The 19,112-nt window shown below is 46.7% G+C and overlaps 1 protein-coding gene across 4 annotated transcripts in view; it reads left to right on the top strand.

Annotated features, from left to right (window-relative positions):
• Window positions 1–19,112, top strand: part of mogs (mannosyl-oligosaccharide glucosidase) — a 127,958-nt gene that overhangs the window by 35,520 nt on the left and 73,326 nt on the right. For all 4 annotated transcript variants that reach the window (XM_067978303.1, XM_067978250.1, XM_067978380.1 and 1 more), the window contains exon 2: window positions 7,704–8,072. In XM_067978303.1, coding sequence (XP_067834404.1) covers window positions 7,712–8,072 — 361 coding nt within the window. In that variant the 5' untranslated portion in view covers window positions 7,704–7,711. The remainder of the gene's footprint in view (window positions 1–7,703; window positions 8,073–19,112) is intronic.

The raw sequence follows: 19,112 nt of genomic DNA, 5'->3' as shown, positions 1-19,112 counted from the left end.
CTCGGTCGCAGCTCGGCTCGGCTCGGCTCCTCTCAGCTGTTCTCAGCGCTCTGAAATCCCGCCTTTTATCAGACGCTCCCTCCGCTCGGCTCGGCTCCTCTCAGCTGTTCTCAGCGCTCTGAAATCCCGCCTTTTATCGGACGCTCCCTCCTCTCGGCTCGGCTCCTCTCAGCTGTTCTCAGCTCTCTGAAATCCCGCCTTTTATCGGACGCTCCCTCCGCTCGGCTCGGCTCCTCTCAGCTGTTCTCAGCTCTCTGAAATCCCGCCTTTTATCGGACGCTCCCTCCGCTCGGCTCGGCTCCTCTCAGCTGTTCTCAGCTCTCTGAAAGCTCGCCTTTTATCGGATGCTCCCTCCGCTCGGCTCGGCTCCTCTCAGCTGTTCTCAGCTCTCTGAAATCTCGCCTTTTATCGGACGCTCCCTCCGCTCAGCTCGGCTCCTCTCAGCTGTTCTCAGCTCTCTGAAATCCCGCCTTTTATCGGACGCTCCCTCTGCTCCGCTCGGCTCCTCTCAGCTGTTCTCAGCGCTCTGAAATCCCGCCTTTTATCGGACGCTCCCTCTGCTCCGCTCGGCTCCTCTCAGCTGAACTTTCAAAAGGCATTTGATGAAGTGCTGCATAAAAGGCTTGTCATCAACATTGAAGCCCATGGAATAAAGGGGGCAGTAGGAGCATGGATACAAAATTGGCTAAGTAACTGGAAACAGATCGTAGTGGTGAACGGTTGTTCGGATTTTTTTTATTTGTTCATGGGATGTGGGCGTTGCTGGCGAGGCCGGCATTTATTGCCCATCCCAAATTGCTCTTGAGAAGGTGGTGGTGAGCCGCCGCCTTCAACCGCTGCAGAACAGGGTACTGAGTCAGACGATCAGCCATGATCTTTTTGAATGGCGGAGCAGGCCCAAAGGGCCGAATGGCCTACTCTTGCTCCTATTTTCTGTGTTTATGTTTCAGTCCGTGTGGTGAAGGTTCTCCCACAGTGCTGTTAGGTAGGGAGTTCCAGGATTTTGACCCAGCGACGAAGAAAGAACGGCGATATATTTCCAAGTCGGGGATGTGTGTTACTTGGAGGGGAACGTGCAGGTGGTGGTATTCCCATGCGCCTGCTGCCCTTGTCCTTCTAGGTGGTAGAGTTCGTGGGTTTGGTATGTGCTGTCGAAGAAACCTTGGTGAGTTGCTGCAGTGCATCTTCTGGATGGTACGCACTGTCCTGGATGGTGTCGAGCTTCTTGATTATTGTTGGAGCTGCACTCATCCATGCAAGTGGAGAGTATTCCATCACATTCCTGACTTGTGTCTTGTAGATGGCGGAAAGGCTTTGGGGAGTCAGGAGGTGATTCACTTGCCGCAGAATACCCAGCCTCTGACCTGCTCTTGTAGCCACAGTATTTGTGACTGGTCCAGTTAAGTTTCTGGTCAGTGGTGACCCCCAGGATGTTGATGGTGGGGATTCGGTAATGGTAATGCCATCGAATGTCAAGGGGAGGTGGTTAGATTCTCTCTTGTTGGAGATGGTCATTGCCTGGCACTTATCTGGCGTGAATGTTACTTGCCACTTATCAGTCCAAGCCTGGATGTTGTCCAGATATTGCTGCATGCGGGCATGGACTACCTCATTATCTGAGGGGTTGCGAATGGAACTGAACACTGTGCAATCATCCGCGAACATCCCCATTTCTGACCTTATGATGGAGGGAAGGTCATTGATGAAGCAGCTGAAGATGGTTGTGCCTAGGACACTGCTCTGAGGAACTCCTGCAACACTGTTCTGGGGCTGAGATGATTGGCCTCCAACAACCACTACCATTTTCCTTTGTGCAGATGAGGGAGGTTTACAGTGGTGTTCCCAAGGAGTCAATATTAGGACCACTGCTTTTCTTGATATATATTAATGACTTGGACTTGGGTGTGGAGGGCACAATTTCCAAATTTGCAGATGAGACAAAATTTGGAAGGATAGTGAACAGTGAGGAGGATATAGATCATTGAAGTGTCATGAACAGGTGCAGAAAATAATCAGTAAGGCTAATGGAATGCTGACCTTTATATCTAGAGGACTGGAGTACAAGGGGGCAGAAGTTATGCTGCAGCCATACAAAACCCTGGTTGGACCGCACCTGGAGTACTCTGAGCAGTTCTGGGAACCGCACCTTCGGAAGGACATATTGGCCTTGGAGGGAGTGCAGCGTAGATTTACTAGAATGATACCTGGACTTCAAGGGTTAAGTTACGAGGAGAGATGACACAAATTGGGGTTGTATTCTCTGGAGTTTCGAAGGTTAAGGAGTGATCTGATCGAAGTTTATAAGATATTAAGGGGAACAGATAGGGTGGATAGAGAGAAACTATTTCCGCTGGTTGGGGATTCTAGGAGTAGGGGGCACAGTCTAAAAATTAGAGCCAGACCTTTCAGGAGTGAGATTCAGGAGTGCGAGGAGATTTGATCGAGGTATTCAAAATCATGAAGGGTCTAAACAGAGTAGATAGAGAGAAACTGTTCCCATTGGCGGAAGGGTCAAGAACCAGAGGACATAGATTTAAAGTGATTGGCAAAAGAACCAAAGGTGACATGAGGAAAAACATTTTTACACAGCGAGTGGTTAGGATCTGGAATGCACTGCCCGAGGGGGTGGTGGAGGCAGATTCAATCATGACCTTCAAAATGGAACTGAATAAGTACTTGAAAGGAAAAAATTTGATGGGCTATGGGGTTTGGGTGGGGGAGTGGGACTAGCTGGATTGCTCTTGCACAGAGCTGGCAGAGTCCTGATGGGCTGAATGGCCTTCTTCCATGCTGTAACCTTTCTACGATTCTATACTTGCTACTGTTTGTTGTTTTCCCAATTGACTGTTCAGCCCAGTTTACTGTGGTCAATTTATTTCTCATTCTTTTGATATTTGACTTAGTTAAATTTAAAACCTTGTGACTCTCCCTTCTCCCTCTTAAACCTAATATCAAGTTCAATCATATTATGATTATTATTTGCAAGATGTGCCCTTATCTTCAGATTGTTAACTAATTCTGGTTCATTACTCATCACGAAATCTAGTATATGGCTTGTTCGCTTGTCAATTCTAAAAGATGCTGTTCTAGAAAACTGTCTCAAATACATTCTAGAAATTCGTTGCCTTTACTGCTCCTGCTGTTCTACTTCTCCCAGTCTATGTGGAAACTAAAATCTCCCATTATAACCATATAATTTTTACTACCTTCTTCCCTAATCTCCGTATTTAAACATCCTCCCACTACATCACTATGATCAGGTGGTGTGTAGATAACTCCCACCAGAGTCTTCCATCCTTGGCTAGTCTTTAACTCTCCCCAGAGTGTTTCCACTGCCCGACCACCCTTGCTGAAATCCCTTCTTTCTACTGCGGTTAATGTGTCTTTTATCAATATTATTACTCCTCCTTTCCCTATTTCCCTATCCTTCATAAAGATCCTATAGCCTGTAATGCCTACTACATCATGTTCTTTAATTTGTGCTTCCAACTCACTTATTTTATTTTTTGTGCTATGTGCATTCATGTACAGAACTCTAAGCTGGGTATCTTTCTTAGCTGGGTAACCATTCTGCCCATATGTCCTGCTGGTCTGTTTCTCTCACCTTTTTGACTCAATGTTGATTTTCCCTCCCAGTTCATTAACTAGTTAAAATCTTTCCCCACTGCCCTGTTTACCCTTTCTGCGAAGACACAGGAGCCTCTTCGGTCTAGATGATGGCCATCCCCTCTACAGCGTTCCCTGGCCCCAAAAGTGGTCTGAATATTTTAGGAATCTGAAACCCTCCTTTCTACACCATCTTTCCAGCCATGTGTTGACAATCTTACTCTTTCCCTCCCTGTCTGGTCCAACGTGAGGTATTGTGAGTAATCCAGAGATTACTACTATGGAGGTTCTGCTCCTTGATCTAGAATGGAGCTCTTTGAAATCCTTTTAGAGAACCTTGAATCGACTCCGCTGTATGTCATTGGTCCCCACGTGAACCACAATCTCTGGCTGTTCCCATTTCAGAACCTTTTTATATTTGCTCCTAACCCAGGCAACATACCATTCAGGACTCTGGATCACTTTTACAAAAGAAACTATTCACCTCTCTGACTATAGAATCCCCACAATCACCTCTCACCTATTCTTACTACCTGTACTGTTTCCCCTATGGATAACCACTCGCTACCCAGTGCCAAGTAGTTGCTCTTGGTTGTCCTCTGCCACCCTTTTTGTCCACATCACTGGTACCTAAACAGGTATATTTATTAGACAAATCCAGCTCCACAGATCCCCTGTCTACCCTCACCTGTTACTACCTGTCTGCCGATGGTTACCCAGACTCTGTTACCAGCTTCTCTACTCCGAGCTATCTGTTTGGTGGCCACCCACTGGAACATCTGCTCTAGAAAACTTTCTCCCTCTCGAATGTTGCGGAGTGTCCAGTTGCCTTAAGCTGTGCTCGAGGAATCCAACTTCTCACAATTCATACGTACGTATTCACTCGCGTGGTACTGGAGTTCAGGCAGGTCCATTTCATGCAATCCGCACCCATCACCTCAGACTCTGATCCTGATAGTTTCCACCCCAGGGTATTAAGTAGGTGAGGACATGCAGATGCTTTAGCCATAATCTCCCAAAACTCTCTTGATTAAGGAATTGTCTCTTTGGATACGAAAATTGCCAATGGCACTTCATTATTTAAGAAGGGTGGAAAAGAGAAACCAGGAAATTATAGACCTATTAGTCTAATGCCTGTTGTGGGGAAGTTACTAGAATCTGTCATTATCATAGAATCTTACAGCATAGAAGGAGGCTATTCAGCCCATCATGCCTGTGCTGGCTCTTTGAAAGAGCTATCCAATTAGTCCCGTTCCCGTGCTCTTTCCCCATAGTCCTGCATATTTTTCTTTTTCAGGTATTTATCCAATTCCCTCTTCAAAGTTATTATTGAACCTGCTTCTACCATCCTTTCAGGCAGTGCATTCCAGATCATAAGGGAAATCATGCTTAACAAATCTACTAGAGTTTTTTGAGGTGGTAACTAGTAGAATAGATAGGGGAGAACCAGCGGATGTGGTGTACTTGGTGGTGTATTTGGATTTTCAGAAGGCTTTTGATAAGGTCCACACAAGAGGTTAGTGTGCAAAATTAAAGCACATGGGATTGGGGAGAATATACTGGCATGGATTGAGAATTGGTTGACAGACAGGAAGCAGAGAGCAGGAATAAACAGGTCTTTTTCCGGGTGGCAGGCAGTAACTAGTGGGGTACTGCAGGGATCAGTGCTTGGGCCCCAGCTATTCACAATATATGATGTGGAGATGCCGGTGATGGACTGGGGTGGACAAATGTAAGGAGTCGTGCAACACCAGGTTATAGTCCAACATCTTTATTTGAAATCACAAGCTTTCAGAGCTTTCCTCCTTTGTCAGGTGAGTGCAGGGTTCCATAAAGGCACAGCATATAAAGTCAGAGAACAATGCCTGGTGATTACAGATAATCTTTCCAACTGCCCGTTATCACACCTTAGCAGAGAGATATTCACAGCAATTATGTTCTTATGGATGGTGTTCAGACAGGGGAACATTACATCCAAGACTACTGAATACACAAGCGGTCAGATCACAAAGACAGACAGAGAGAGAAAGACACCCGAAAGGCAGAGAGAGAATGACCAGTTGTATTAAAAACAGATAACTTTTTTCGCTGGTGGGGTTACATGTAGCGTGACATGAGGCCGTCCTCATGGGTGCGGAACTTGGCTATCAATTTCTGCTCGACGATTTTGCGTTGTCGTGTGTCTCGAAGGCAGCCTTGGAGAACGCTTACCCGAAGATCAGAGGCTGAATGTCCTTGACTGCTGAAGTGTTCCCCAACTGGGAGGGAACCCTCCTGTCTGGCGATTGTTACGCGGTGTCCGTTCATCCGTTGTCGCAGTGTCTGCATGGTCTCGCCAATGTACCATGCTCCGGGGCATCCTTTCCTGCAACGTATGAGGTAGACAACGTTGGCCGAGTCACAGGAGTATGAACCATGTACCTGGTGGGTGGTGTCCTCTCGTGTGATGGTGGTATCTGTGTCGATGATCTGGCATGTCTTGCAGAGTTTGCTGTGGCAGGGTTGTGTGGTGTCGTGGACGCTGTTCTCCTGAAAGATGGGTAATTTGCTGCGAACGATTGTCAGAGGTTAGGTGGCTGTTTGAAGGCGAGTAGTGGAGGTGTGGGGATGGCCTTAGCGAGGTGTTCGTCGTCATCGATGACATGTTGAAGGCTATATATGCTGTGCCTTTTATGGAACCTCAAATTTAAATTCATGTCCAATTTCCTGCCCGCTCCCCATAACCCCTCATTCCCTTCACTTCGAGGAAACTGTCTATTTCTGTTTTAAATTTATTTAATGACGTAGCTTCCTGGGGCAGCAAATTCCACAGACCTACTACCCTCTGAGTGAAGAAGTTTCTTCTCATCTCAGTTTTGAAAGAGCAGCCCCTTATTCTAAGATTATGCCCCCTAGTTCTAGTTTCACCCATCCTTGGGAACATCCTTACCGCATCCACCCGATCAAGCCCCTTCACAATCTTATATGTTTCAATAAGATCGCCTCTTATTCTTCTGAACTCCAATGAGTAGAGTCCCAATCTACTCAACCTCTCCTCATATGTCCACCCCCTCATCCCCGGGATTAACCGAGTGAACCTTCTTTGTAATGCCTCGAGAGCAAGTATGTCTTAAGTATGGACACCAAAACTGTATGTAGTATTCCAGGTGCGGTCTCACCAATACCTTATATAACTGCAGCAATACCTCCCTGTCCTTATATTCTATCCCCCTAGCAATAAAAGCCAACATTCCGCTGGCCTTCTTGATCACCTGCTGCACCTGCATACTAACTTTTTGATTTTCTTGCACTGGGACCCCCAGATCTCTTTGTACTGCAGTACTTTCCAGTTTCTTGCCATTAAGATAATAACTTGCTCTCTGATTTTTCCTACCAAAGTGCATAACCTCACATTTTCCAATATTGTATTGCATCTGCCAAATCTCCGCCCACTCACCCAGCCTGTCTATATCCCCTTGGAGGTTTTTTATGTCCTCCTCACTCTCTACTTTCCCTTCCATCTTTGTATCATCTGCAAACTTTGATATGTTACATTCGGTCCCCTCCTCCAAATCGTTAATATAGATTGTAAAGAGTTGGGGACCCAGCACCGACTCCTGCGGAACACCACTGGCTACTGGTTGCCAGTCCGAGAATGAACCATTTATCCCAAGAAGGTTGAGAGGAGATTTGATAGAAGTATTAAAAATCATGACTGGTCTATACAGAATAGTTGGACGGAAACTGTTCCCATTGACGGAAGGGTCAAGAACCAGAGGACATAGATTTAAGGTGATTGGCAAAAGAACCAAAGGTGACCTGGAGAAAAACTTTTTTAAACAGCGAGTGGTTAGGATCTGGAATGCACTGCCCGAGGGGGTGGTGGAGGCAGATTCAATCATGGCCTTCAAAAGGGAACTGGATAAGTACTTGAAAGGAAAAAATTTGTACAGCTACGGGGATAGGGCAGTGGAGTGGGACTTGCTGGATTGCTCTTGCATAGAGCCGGCAAGGACTTGATGGGCTGAATGGCCCCCTTCCGTACTGTAACCTTTCTATGATTCTATTTTCTACTGAAATGATTAATGTTTTGAAATACCTCCTGTTCTTATCCCCAGAGTGAAGCATGGCGCGGCATAGGGCGAGGAAGGAAAGCGGGGTTGATTCCAAAGCAGATGGGAAAAATGGGAAGAATACTGGACTTCACAAGAAACCTCCTACTAAGGAAAAGAAGAAAAAGTCCAATTTGGGGAATATGTTCATCAACATAGCAATTGTACTGTGCATTGGGAGCTGTGTCTGGTTTTGCTATGCTATTTACATGAGGTCCTGGCTTGCTAACAGAATCATAACACCTCACCCCTCATTACGGATACTGAACAGCAACAGTAGTGGTCCTACATTGTCGCCGGAGAAATACTGGGGATCGTACCGACCTCAGGTATATTTTGGAATGAAAACACGGAGTCAAAAATCAATTGTAACAGGTAAAGTAAATTGTGGTCTGACCTCTCATATCGTGGCAAATTTCTGTTCATTCCTGTATTCCTATGGAAATGGTGACCCTCTCAAGTTCTTAATTTTGCTATGAATATAGTGTGCAATATTACTGTAATTTACAGTACTGTTATGCATTGAAAGTTCGAATGTAAATTTTACAGATATTCATTGACACAAGTTTCACCCAGTACTCAAAAAAACCCAAATATTAAATAACTATTATTTAAGATGGAAAAGTACCACTTGTTCAAGGAGACTCGGCGTGATTTGAGGAAAAGCAGGCTGTGTTTAACTAAGCGCTGGAATTTTTAAATCCATTACTGACCTGGGTGACACGGGAAATGCAACTGCTATATATTTGCACATTCAAAAAGCTACGGACAGGATTCCACACTGCTGCAGTTTTGCACTGGGTGGAAAATTGGCTTCAGAATTGGGTAGTTATCAAAACTTTTCAAGCTCAAAACAGAGTATAATTGGAACATCCAAGGGTCTTATTTTTAACAAGCAGCAATTTGGAACAGTGATATCATTAGCAAAATCTCCCAAGTTTTTAAATTTGTTCTTAGGATGTGGGTGACACTGGTAAAGCTGCATTTATTGCCCTTCCGTAACTGCCCTGAGAAGATGATGGGCCTTCTCATCATTCCTTCAGCAGACTATACTGCCCTTACTTTGCAATTCTCAAGAAACTTCATTGTGTTTGTGAAACCAACCTCGTTGACTTTTCTCAGGAAGTGTCAGTCCAAGTTGGAGTTGGAAAGCCGTGTCATATACTATATAGTATATATGGTGCTCGTGTATACTATATCGTATATATGGTGCTCGTGTATACTATATCGTATATATGGTGCTAGTGTATACTATATAGTATATTTAGCCCAGGCGGGACAACTGGGGCCAGTTGCCTGCCCATCCTGTGCCATGTGGGAACTCCAGAACACTTTGTGTCCTAGACCACCACTTGTGCAGGAAGTGCCTCCAACTGCTCGAGCTCGAGCTCATGGTTTCTGAGCTCGAGGAGCAGCTGGTGTCACTGCAGGGCATACGGGAGGCTGAGTGTTTTGTGGATCTCACGTTCCAGGAGGTGGTCACTCCGCAGCCACAAAGTTTAGGAGGATAGTAAGTGGTTGGCCATCTGGTACGGTAGGAAGAAGAGGCAGGTAGTGCAGGAATCCTCCTGGAGTGTGGCGCTAACAAACTGGTTTTCAGTGCGAATGATGACACCTTGGTGGAGTGCAATCGAGAGTAAATCGTGAGGCAAATAACTGCACGGGGGGACTGCGAAATGTAGAAATGTAGTTGTTATCGGGCATTCGATAGTCAAGGGGGAATAGGCAGGTGTTTCTGCAACTGCTGATGTGAGTCCCGCATGGTGTGTTGTCAGTTGTTGGGAGTATCTCTGGATTACTCCCAGTGCCACGCGCTATTGAGTATAGGAATAGTAAGAAAGCAGATTAATGCGTGGCTCGAGAAACGGTGCAGGAGGGAGGGCTTCAGATTCCTGGGGCATTGGGATCAGTTCTGGGGCAGGAGGGACCTATACAAGATGGACGGGTTGCACCTCAACAAAGCTGGGACCAATGTCCTCACGGGGAGTTTAACTAGTGCTGTGGGGGAGGGTTTAAACTAATTTGGTGGGTGGGGAGTGGTGGTGTGGAGAACCAGGATGAAACATCAGAGAGGAGAAACAAGGTGCGCAGAAGTCTGGGAGAGACAAGCAGCATTAGAATAAAGACTAGTTTAGAAATAGAAGGGATCAGACAGGGGAGCAGTGCAAGGCAGACTAAGATGAGCTTAGAATGCACGTACAGTGGTAAATAGGGTTGATGAGCTGCAGGCACAAGTTGCCACATGGGGTTTTGATATATTGGCAATAGAGACCCAGCTTAAAGAAGGGAAGGAATGGGAATTTAAAGTTCAGGAGAAATAGGGAAGGGAAAAATGGAGTTGGGGGCAGGTGGCAGGATTAATCAAAGATACTGTTACAGCACTGGAAAGGGATAGTGTCCTTGAGGGTTCAAAGACAGAGTCTATTTGGGTAGAGTTGAGCTATTAGTCATGATGAACCTTTATAAACACTGATTCGACCACAGCTGGAGTATTGTGTCCAATTCTGGGCACAGCATTTTAGGAAAGATGTGAAGGCCTTAGAGAGGGTGCAGAAGAGATTTACTAGAATGATTCCAGGGATGAGGGACTTTAGTTACGTGGAACAGAGACGGTTGCGAGGAGATTTGATTGAGGTGTTCAAAATCATGAAGGGTCTAGACAGAGTAGATAGCGAGAAACTGTTCCCATTGGCAGAAGGGTCAAGAACCAGAGGACGTAGATTTAAGGTGATTGGTTCTTTTGTCAAAGGCGACATGAGGAAAAACTTCTTTACACGGTGAGTGGTTAGGATCTGAAATGCACTGCCCGAGGGGGTGGTGGAGGCAGATTCAATCATGGCTTTCAAAAGGGAACTGGATAAGTACTTGAAAGGAACAAATATGCAGGGCTACGGGGAAAGGACAGGGGAATGGGACTAGTTGGATTGCTCTTGCATAGACCCGGCGCGGACTCGATGGGTCAAATGGCCGCCTTCTGTGCTATAACCTTTCTATGATTCTATTACACTGCTGGGTGTATACCAAAGAATCACAAAATAGTGGGAAGGAGATAAACCACAAAATAGTGGGAAATGCTATGGGGAAAGAGCGGGGGAGTGGGACTAACTGGATTGCTGTCACAAAGAGCCGGCATTGGCTCGGTGGGCCAAATGGCCTGCTTCTGTGCTGTAACCATTTTATGATTCTATAGAGGAGCAAATGTGCAGGCAAATTACAGAAAGGTGCAAGAACTAGAGTGGTGATAATGGGGGACTTCAATTTATCCCAGTATAAACTGGGATATGTTTCGAGCCCAACGAGGAAGGACGCAGCACTGGATCTAGTTCTGGGGAATGAAGTGGGGCAAGTGGACAAGTTTCAGTTGGGGAGCATTTGGGAAATGGTGATCACAATATCATTGGGTTTAGAATTGTTATGGAAAAGGACAAGGAAAAATCAAATGTGAAAATACTCAACTGGAAGGGGGCTAATTTCAATGAGTTGAAAAGGGAACTGGCCCAGGTGGATTGGAATCAAAGATTAGTAGGTAAAACAGTATATGAGCAATGGGAGGCCTTCAGGGAGGAGATAGTTCAGGTACAGAGTAGTCACATTCCTAATGAGGAAGAAAGGAAAGGCATCCAAAGCTAGAGTTCCCTGGATGGCTAAAGAAATTTAGATTAAAATGAAACAGAAAAACGAGACTTATGATAAATGTCAGGCTCATAATACAGTAGAGAATCAAGCAGAATAAGTGTAAGATTTGCAATCCTCCAGTCCCCAGGCACCGCCCCCATATCTCCCCAACGAGGATTGGAAGATTGTGGCCAGAGCCTCTGCGATTTCCACCCTTACTTCCCTCAGTAACCTAGGATGCATCCCATCTGGACCAGGTGACTTTTCTACTTTGAGGACTGCCAATGTTTTAAGTATCTCCTTTATCCATTTTTATCCTATCCAATTTCTCTACAAACTCCTCCTTTACTGCTACAGTGGCAACATCCTCTTCTCTACTGAAGACCGTTGTGAAGTATCCGGGCAAAGAGAGAGTATGAGGAAACATTAGTGGGCAACATGAAGTCTTTTATAAACATGCAAATAATGGAAGGGTGGGGCCGATTAGGGACCAAAAAGGAGATCACCTTGAGCAAGCAGAGGGTATGGCTGAGGTATTAAATGAATTCTTTGCATCGGTCTTCACGAGAGAAGAGGATGCTGCCATTGTCGCAGTAAAGAAGGAGGTAGTAGCGATAAACCAGGTAACTACAGGCCAGTCGGCCTAAAGTCAGTGGTGGGGACATTTCGAGAGACCATAATCCAGGACAAAATTAATTGTCACTTGGAAGCATGTGAGTTAATAAATGACAACAAACGTGGATTTGTTAAAGGCAAATTGTATCTCACAAACTTGATTTGTTTTTTATTCGTTCATGGGATGTGGGTGTCGCTCTTTCTACCTATGTCGTTGATACCGATATGGACCACAACCTCTAGCTGTTCACCCTCCCACCCCCCCTGCCAGAATGTTCGGCATCCGCTCAATGACATCCTTGACCCTGGCACCAGTGTGGCAACATACCGTCCTGGAATCACGTCTGCGGCCACAGAAATACCTGTCTGTTTCCCTGTATGTAGAATCCCCCATCACTATTGCTCTCCTGACCTTTCTTCTCCCCCGTGCAGCTGGGCCACCCATGGTGCTTTTATTTTATTCATTCCTGGGACGTGGGCATCGCTGGCGAGGCCAGCATTTATTGCCCATCCCTAATTGCCCTTGAGAAGGTGGTGATGAGCCGCCGCCTTGAACCACTGCAGTCCGTGTGGTGACGGTTCTCCCACAGTGCTGTTAGGAAGGGAGTTCCAGGATTTTGACCCAGCGACAATGAAGGAACGACGATATATTTCCAAGTCGGGTTGGTGTGTGACTGGGAGGGGAACGTGCAGGTGGTGTTGTTCCCATGTGCCTGCTGCCCTTGTCCTTCTAGGTGGTAGAGGTCGTGGGTTTGGGAGTTGCTGTCGAAGAAGCCTTGGCGAGTTGCTGCAGTGCATCCTGTGGATGGTACACACTGCAGCCACTGTGCGCCAGTGGTGAAGGGAGTGAATGTTTAGGGTGGTGGATGGGGTGCCAATCAAGTGGGCTGCTTTGTACTGGATGGTGTCAAGCTTCTTGAGTGTTGTTGGAGCTGCACTCATCCAGGCAAGTGGAGGGTATTCCATCACACTCCTGACTTGTGCCTTGCAGATGGTGGAAAGGCTTTGGGGAGTCAGAGGATGAATCACTCGCCATAGAATACCCAGCCTCTGACCTGCTCTTGTAGCCACTGTATTTACATGGCTGGTCCAGTTAAGATTCTGGTCAATGGTGACCCCCAGGATGTTGATGGTGGGATCGGCGATGGTAATGCCGTTGAATGTCAAGGGGAGGTGGTTAGACTCTCTTGTTGGAGACGGTCATTGCCTGGCACTTATCTGGCGCAAATGTTACTTGCCACTTATGAGCCCAAGCCTGGATGTTGTCCAGGTCTTGCTGCATGCGGGCTCGGACTGCTTCATTATTTGAGGGGGTGCGAATGGAACTGAACACTGTGCAATCATTAGCGAACATCCCCATTTCTGACCTTTATGATGGAGGGAAGGTCATTGATGAAGCAGCTGAAGATGGTGCCAGTGAGTATAGGAACAGGAGAATAGACAGGATGAATGCGTGGCTGCAGGGATGGTGTAGGAGGGAGGGATTTAGATTCCTGGGACATTGGGACCGGTTCTGGGGAAGGTGGGACCTGTACAAGCGTGACGGATTACACCTGAGCAGGACCGGGACAAATGTCCTCGCGGGGGTGTTTGCTAGTGCTGTTGGGGAAGGTTTAAACGAGAGTGGCAGGGGGATGGGAACCTGAGCGGGGAGTCAGAAGGGAATAAAGTTGAGAGCAGCGAGAGAGGGGAAGACCCAGGGGAAATCAACAATACAAATAGTACAAACAGTTGTTCAAGAACAAGTGAAAGGGAAAAGCATAGAGCAGCGGAAAGAAAGTGTACTTTAGACACGACGGATAAAATAAAAACTCGAAGGCGTAAGGTGATTAACCCAGCATCAAAGCTGTGGCAGGGGGTTGGGAACCTGAGCAGGGAGACAGAGGAAAGCGTATCAGGAAGGGACAGAAGGTATGGAGTAAAAGGTAAAGTGTTAAAAAAGGAAAAAGCAGGAACTAAGTGTCACAAAACATATTTGAAAGTTCTTTATCTGAATGCACGTAGCATTCGTAACAAAATGGATGAGTTAACGGCACAAATAACTACGCATGGGTATGATCTTGTGGCCATTACAGAAACATGGCTGCAGGGTGACAACGACTGGGAATTAAATATGCCAGGGTATTTAACAATCAGGAAGGACAGGCAGGAATGAAGGGGAGGTGGAGGTAGCTATGTTAATAAGGGAAGGAATCACTGTAATACAGAGAAATGATATTGGGACAAAGGATCAGGATAATGAAACAGTTTGGGTAGAGATAAGGAATAATAAGGGGAAAAAAACACTAGTGGGCGTAGTATTTAGGCCTCCTAATAGTTGCAACTCTGCTGGAAGAAGTATTAATCAGGAAATAGTCGGGGCATGTAATAAGGGAACAGCTATAATTATGGGGGATTCTAACTATCATATTAACTGGACAAATCAAATTGGGCAGGGCAGCCTTGAGGAAGAGTTTATTGAGTGTATTAGGGATGGATTTCTTGAGCAGTATGTAACTGAACCTACAAGGGGGCAAGCAACCTTGGACCTGGTCCTGTGTAATGAGCCAGGATTAATTAATAATGTCCTAGTTAAGGATCCCCTTGGAATGAGTGACCATAACATGGTTACATTCCATATCCAATTAGAGGGTGAGAAGGTTGGTTCTCAAACAAGCGTACTGAGCTTGAATAAAGGAGACTATGATGGTATGAGAGCGGAATTGATTAAAGTGGACTGGGAACGGTACGGTAGCATAGTGGTGATGTTACTGGACGAGTAATCCAGAGGCCTGGACTAAAATGCAGAGTCATGAGTTTAAATCCCGCCACGGCAGCTGGTGAGTTTAAATTCAATGAATTAAATAAAAATCTGGAATTAAAATACTAGTATCAGTAATGATGGCCATGAAACTACCGGATTGTCGTAAAAACCCATCTGGTTCACTAATGTCCTTCAGGGAAGGAAACCTGCTGTCCTTATCCGGTCTGGCCTATATGTGACTTCAGACCCACAGCAATGTGGTTGATTCTTAATTGCCCTCTGAAATGGCCTCGCAAGCCACTCAGTTGTAAAATCTCGCTACGAAAAGTCACAATAAGAATAAAACCAGACGGACCACCCGGCATCGGACAACGAGGCACCAGACACGACAACGGCAAAATACCAAGCCCAGTCGACCCAACAAGGTCCTCCTTACTAACATCTGGGGACTTGTGCTAAAATTGGGAGAGCTGTCCCACAGACTAGTCAAGCAACAGCCTGACATAGCCATACTCACAGAATCATAACTTTCAGCCAACGTCCCAGACTCTTCCATCACCATCCCTGGGTATGTCCTGTCCCACCGGCAGGACAGACCCACCAGAGGTGGCAGTAGAGTGATATACAGTCAGGAGGGAGTGGCCCTGGGACTTCTCAACATTGACTCTGGACCCCATGAAATCTCATGGCATCAGGTCAAACATGGGCAAGGAAACCTCCTGCTGATTACCACCTAGTGTCCTCCCTCAGCTGATGAATCAGTCCTCCTCCATGTTGCGCACCACTTGGAGGAAGCACTGAGGGTTGCAAGGGCACAAAATGTACTCTGGGTGGGGGACTTCAATGTCCATCACCAAGAGTGGCTCGGTAGCACCACTACTGACCGAGCTGGCCGAGTCCTGAAGGACATAGCTGCCAGACTGGGCCTGGGGCAGGTGGTGAGCGAACCAACACGAGGGAAAAACTTACTTGACCTCGTCCTCACCAATCTACCTGTCGCAAATGCATCTGTCCATGACAGTATTGGTAGGAGTGACCACCGCACAGTCCTCGTGGAGATGAAGTCCCGTCTTCGCACTGAGGACACCATCCAACGTGTTGTGTGGCACTACCACCGTGCTAAAGGGGATAGATTCAGAACAGATCTAGCAGCTCAAAACTGGGCATCCATGAGGCGCTGTGGGCCATCAGCAGCAGCAGAATTGTATTCCAGCACAATCTGTAACCTCATGGCCCGGCATATTCCTCACTCTACCATTACCAACAAGCCAGGGGTTCAACCCTGGTTCAATGTGGAGTGTAGAAGAGCATGCCTTGAGCAGCACCAGGCGTACCTAAAAATGAGGTGCCAACCTGGTGAAGCTACAACTCAGGACTACATGCATGCTAAACAGCGGAAGCAACATGCTATAGACAGAGCGAAGCGATTCCACAACCAACGCATCAGATCAAAGCTCTGCAGTCCTGCCACATCCAGTCGTGAATGGTGGTGGACAATTAAACAACTAATGGGAGGAGGAGGCTCTGGAAACATCCCCATCCTCAATGATGGTGGAGTCCAGCACGTGAGTGCAAAAGACAAGGCTGAAGCGTTTGCAACCATCTTCAGCCAGAAGTGCCGAGTGGATGATCCATCTCAGCCTCCTCCCGATATCCCCACCATCACGGAAGCCAGTCTTCGGCCAATTCGATTCACTCCACGTGATATCAAGAAACGGCTGAGTGCACTGGATACAGCAAAGGCTATGGGCCCCGACAACATCCCAGCTGCAGTGCTGAAGACTTGTGCTCCAGAACGAGCTGCGCCTCGAGCCAAGCTGTTCCAGTACAGCTACAAGACTGGCATCTACCCGACAATGTGGAAAATTGCCCAGGTATGTCCCGTCCACAAAAAGCAGGACAAATCCAATCCGACCAATTACCGCCCCATCAGTCTACTCTCAATCATCAGCAAAGTGATGGAAGGTGTCGTCGACAGTGCTATCAAGCGGCACTTGCTCACGAATAACCTGCTCACCGATGCTCAGTTTGGGTTCCGCCAGGACCACTCGGCTCCAGACCTCATTACAGCCTTGGTCCAAACATGGACAAAAGAGCTGAATTCCAGAGGTGAGGTGAGAGTGACTGCCCTTGACATCAAGGCAGCATTTGACCGAGTGTGGCACCAAGGAGCCCTAGTAAAATTGAAGTCAATGGGAATCAGGGAGAAAACTCTCCAGTGGCTGGAGTCATACATCGCACAAAGGAAGATGGTAGTGGTTGTTGGAGGCCAATCATCTCAGTCCCAGGACATTGCTGCAGGAGTTCCTCAGGGCAGTGTCCGAGGCCCAACCATCTTCAGCTGCTTCATCAATGACCTTCCCTCCATCATAAGGTCAGAAATGGGGATGTTCGCTGATGACTGCACAGTGTTCAGTTCCATTCGCAACCCCTCAAATAATGAAGCAGTCCGAGCCCGCATGCAGCAAGACCTGGACAACATCCAGGCTTGGGCTCATAAGTGGCAAGTAACATTCGCGCCAGATAAGTGCCAGGCAATGACCATCTCCAACAAGAGAGAGTCCAACCACCTCCCCTTGACATTCAACGGCATTACCATCGCCGAATCCCCCACCATCAACATCCTGGGGGTCACCATTGACCAGAAACTTAACTGGACCAGCCACATAAATACTGTGGCTCCGAGAGCAGGTCAGAGGCTGGGTATTCTGCGGCGAGTGACTCACCTCCTCACTCCCCAAAGCCTTTCCACCATCTACAAGGCACAAGTCAGGAGTGTGATGGAATACTCTCCACTTGCCTGGATGAGTGCAGCTCCAACAACACTCAAGAAACTCGACACCATCCAAGATAAAGCAGCCCGCTTGATTGGCACCCCATCCACCACCCTAAACATTCACTCCCTTCACCACTGGCGCACTGTGGCTGCAGTGTGCACTCTCCAAAGGATGCACTGCAGCAACTCGCCAAGGCTTCTTCGACAGCACCTCCCAAATCCGCGACCTCTACCACCTAGAAGGACAAGAGCAGCAGGCACATGGGAACAACACTACCTGCACGTTCCCCTCCAAGTCACACACCATCCCGACTTGGAAATATATCGCCGTTCCCTCATCGTCGCTGGGTCAAAATCCTGGAACTCCCTTCCTAACAGCACTGTGGGAGAACCGTCACCACACGGACTGCAGCGGTTCAAGAAGGCGGCTCACCAACACCTTCTCGAGGGCAATAAGGGATGGGCAATAAATGCTGGCCTTGCCAGCGACGCCCACATCCCGCGAACGAATTTAAAAAAAAATAGTTTAAAGGGTAAGACGGTACATGAGCGGTGGTGTTCATTTAAGGAGTTATTTTACAACTTTCAAAAAAAAAATATTCCACTGAGGAAAAAAGGGTGTAAAAGAAATGACAGCCATCCGTGGCTAAGTAAAGAAATTAAGGATAATATCCGACTAAAAACAAGTACATATAAGGTAGCCAAACTTAGTGGGAGGACAGAAGGTTGGGAAGTCTTCAAAAGACAGCAAAAAGTAACGAAAGGATTGATTAAGAAAGGGAAGATAGATTATGAAAATAAATTAGCAAAAAATAAAAAACAGATAGCAAGAGTTTCGACAGTTATATAAAAAGAAAAAGGGTGGCTAAGGCAAACGTCGGTCCTTTAGAGGATGAGACCGGGAAATTAATGGTGGGAAACATGGAGATGGCAAAAATGCTGAACAAATATTTTGTTTCAGTCTTTACGGTAGAGGACACCAAGAATATCCCAACAGTGGACAAACGGGGGGCTCTCGGGGGGAGGAGCTAAATACGATTACAATCACTAAGGAATTGGTACTCAGTAAATTAATGGGACTCAAGGCGGATAAATCCCCTGGACCTGATGGCTTACATCCTAGGGTCTTGAGGGAAGTGGCAGTAGGGATTGTGGATGTTTTGGTAATAATTTTCCAAAATTCTCTGGACTCGGCAAAGGTCCCGGCAGATTGGAAAACTGCTAATGTAACACCCTTATTTAAAAAGGGTAGTAGGCAGAAGGCTAGAAATTATAGACCAGTTAGCCTAACATCTGTGGTGGGTAAAATTTTGGAATCTATTATTAAGGAGACAGTAGCGGAACATTTGGATAAACATAATTTAATAGGACAAAGTCAGCATGGCTTTACAAAGGGGAAGTCGTGTCTGACAAATTTGCTTGAGTTCTTTGAGGATATAACGTACAGGGTGGATAAAGGGGAACCAGTGGACGTAGTGTATTTAGACTTCCAGAAGGCATTCGACAAGGTGCCACATAAAAGATTATTGCTTAAGATAAAGAATCACTGGATTGGGGGTAATATTCTGGCATGGGTGGAGGATTGGTTCTCTGACAGGAAGCAGAGAGTTGGGATAAATGGTACATTCTCGGACTGGCAACCAGCAGCCAGTGGTGTTCCGCAGGG

The sequence above is a fragment of the Heptranchias perlo genome, chromosome 1 (genome assembly GCF_035084215.1).
Source record: "Heptranchias perlo isolate sHepPer1 chromosome 1, sHepPer1.hap1, whole genome shotgun sequence".
Classification (NCBI taxonomy): domain Eukaryota; kingdom Metazoa; phylum Chordata; class Chondrichthyes; order Hexanchiformes; family Hexanchidae; genus Heptranchias; species Heptranchias perlo.
This window is presented reverse-complemented; position numbering and strand designations above follow the sequence as displayed.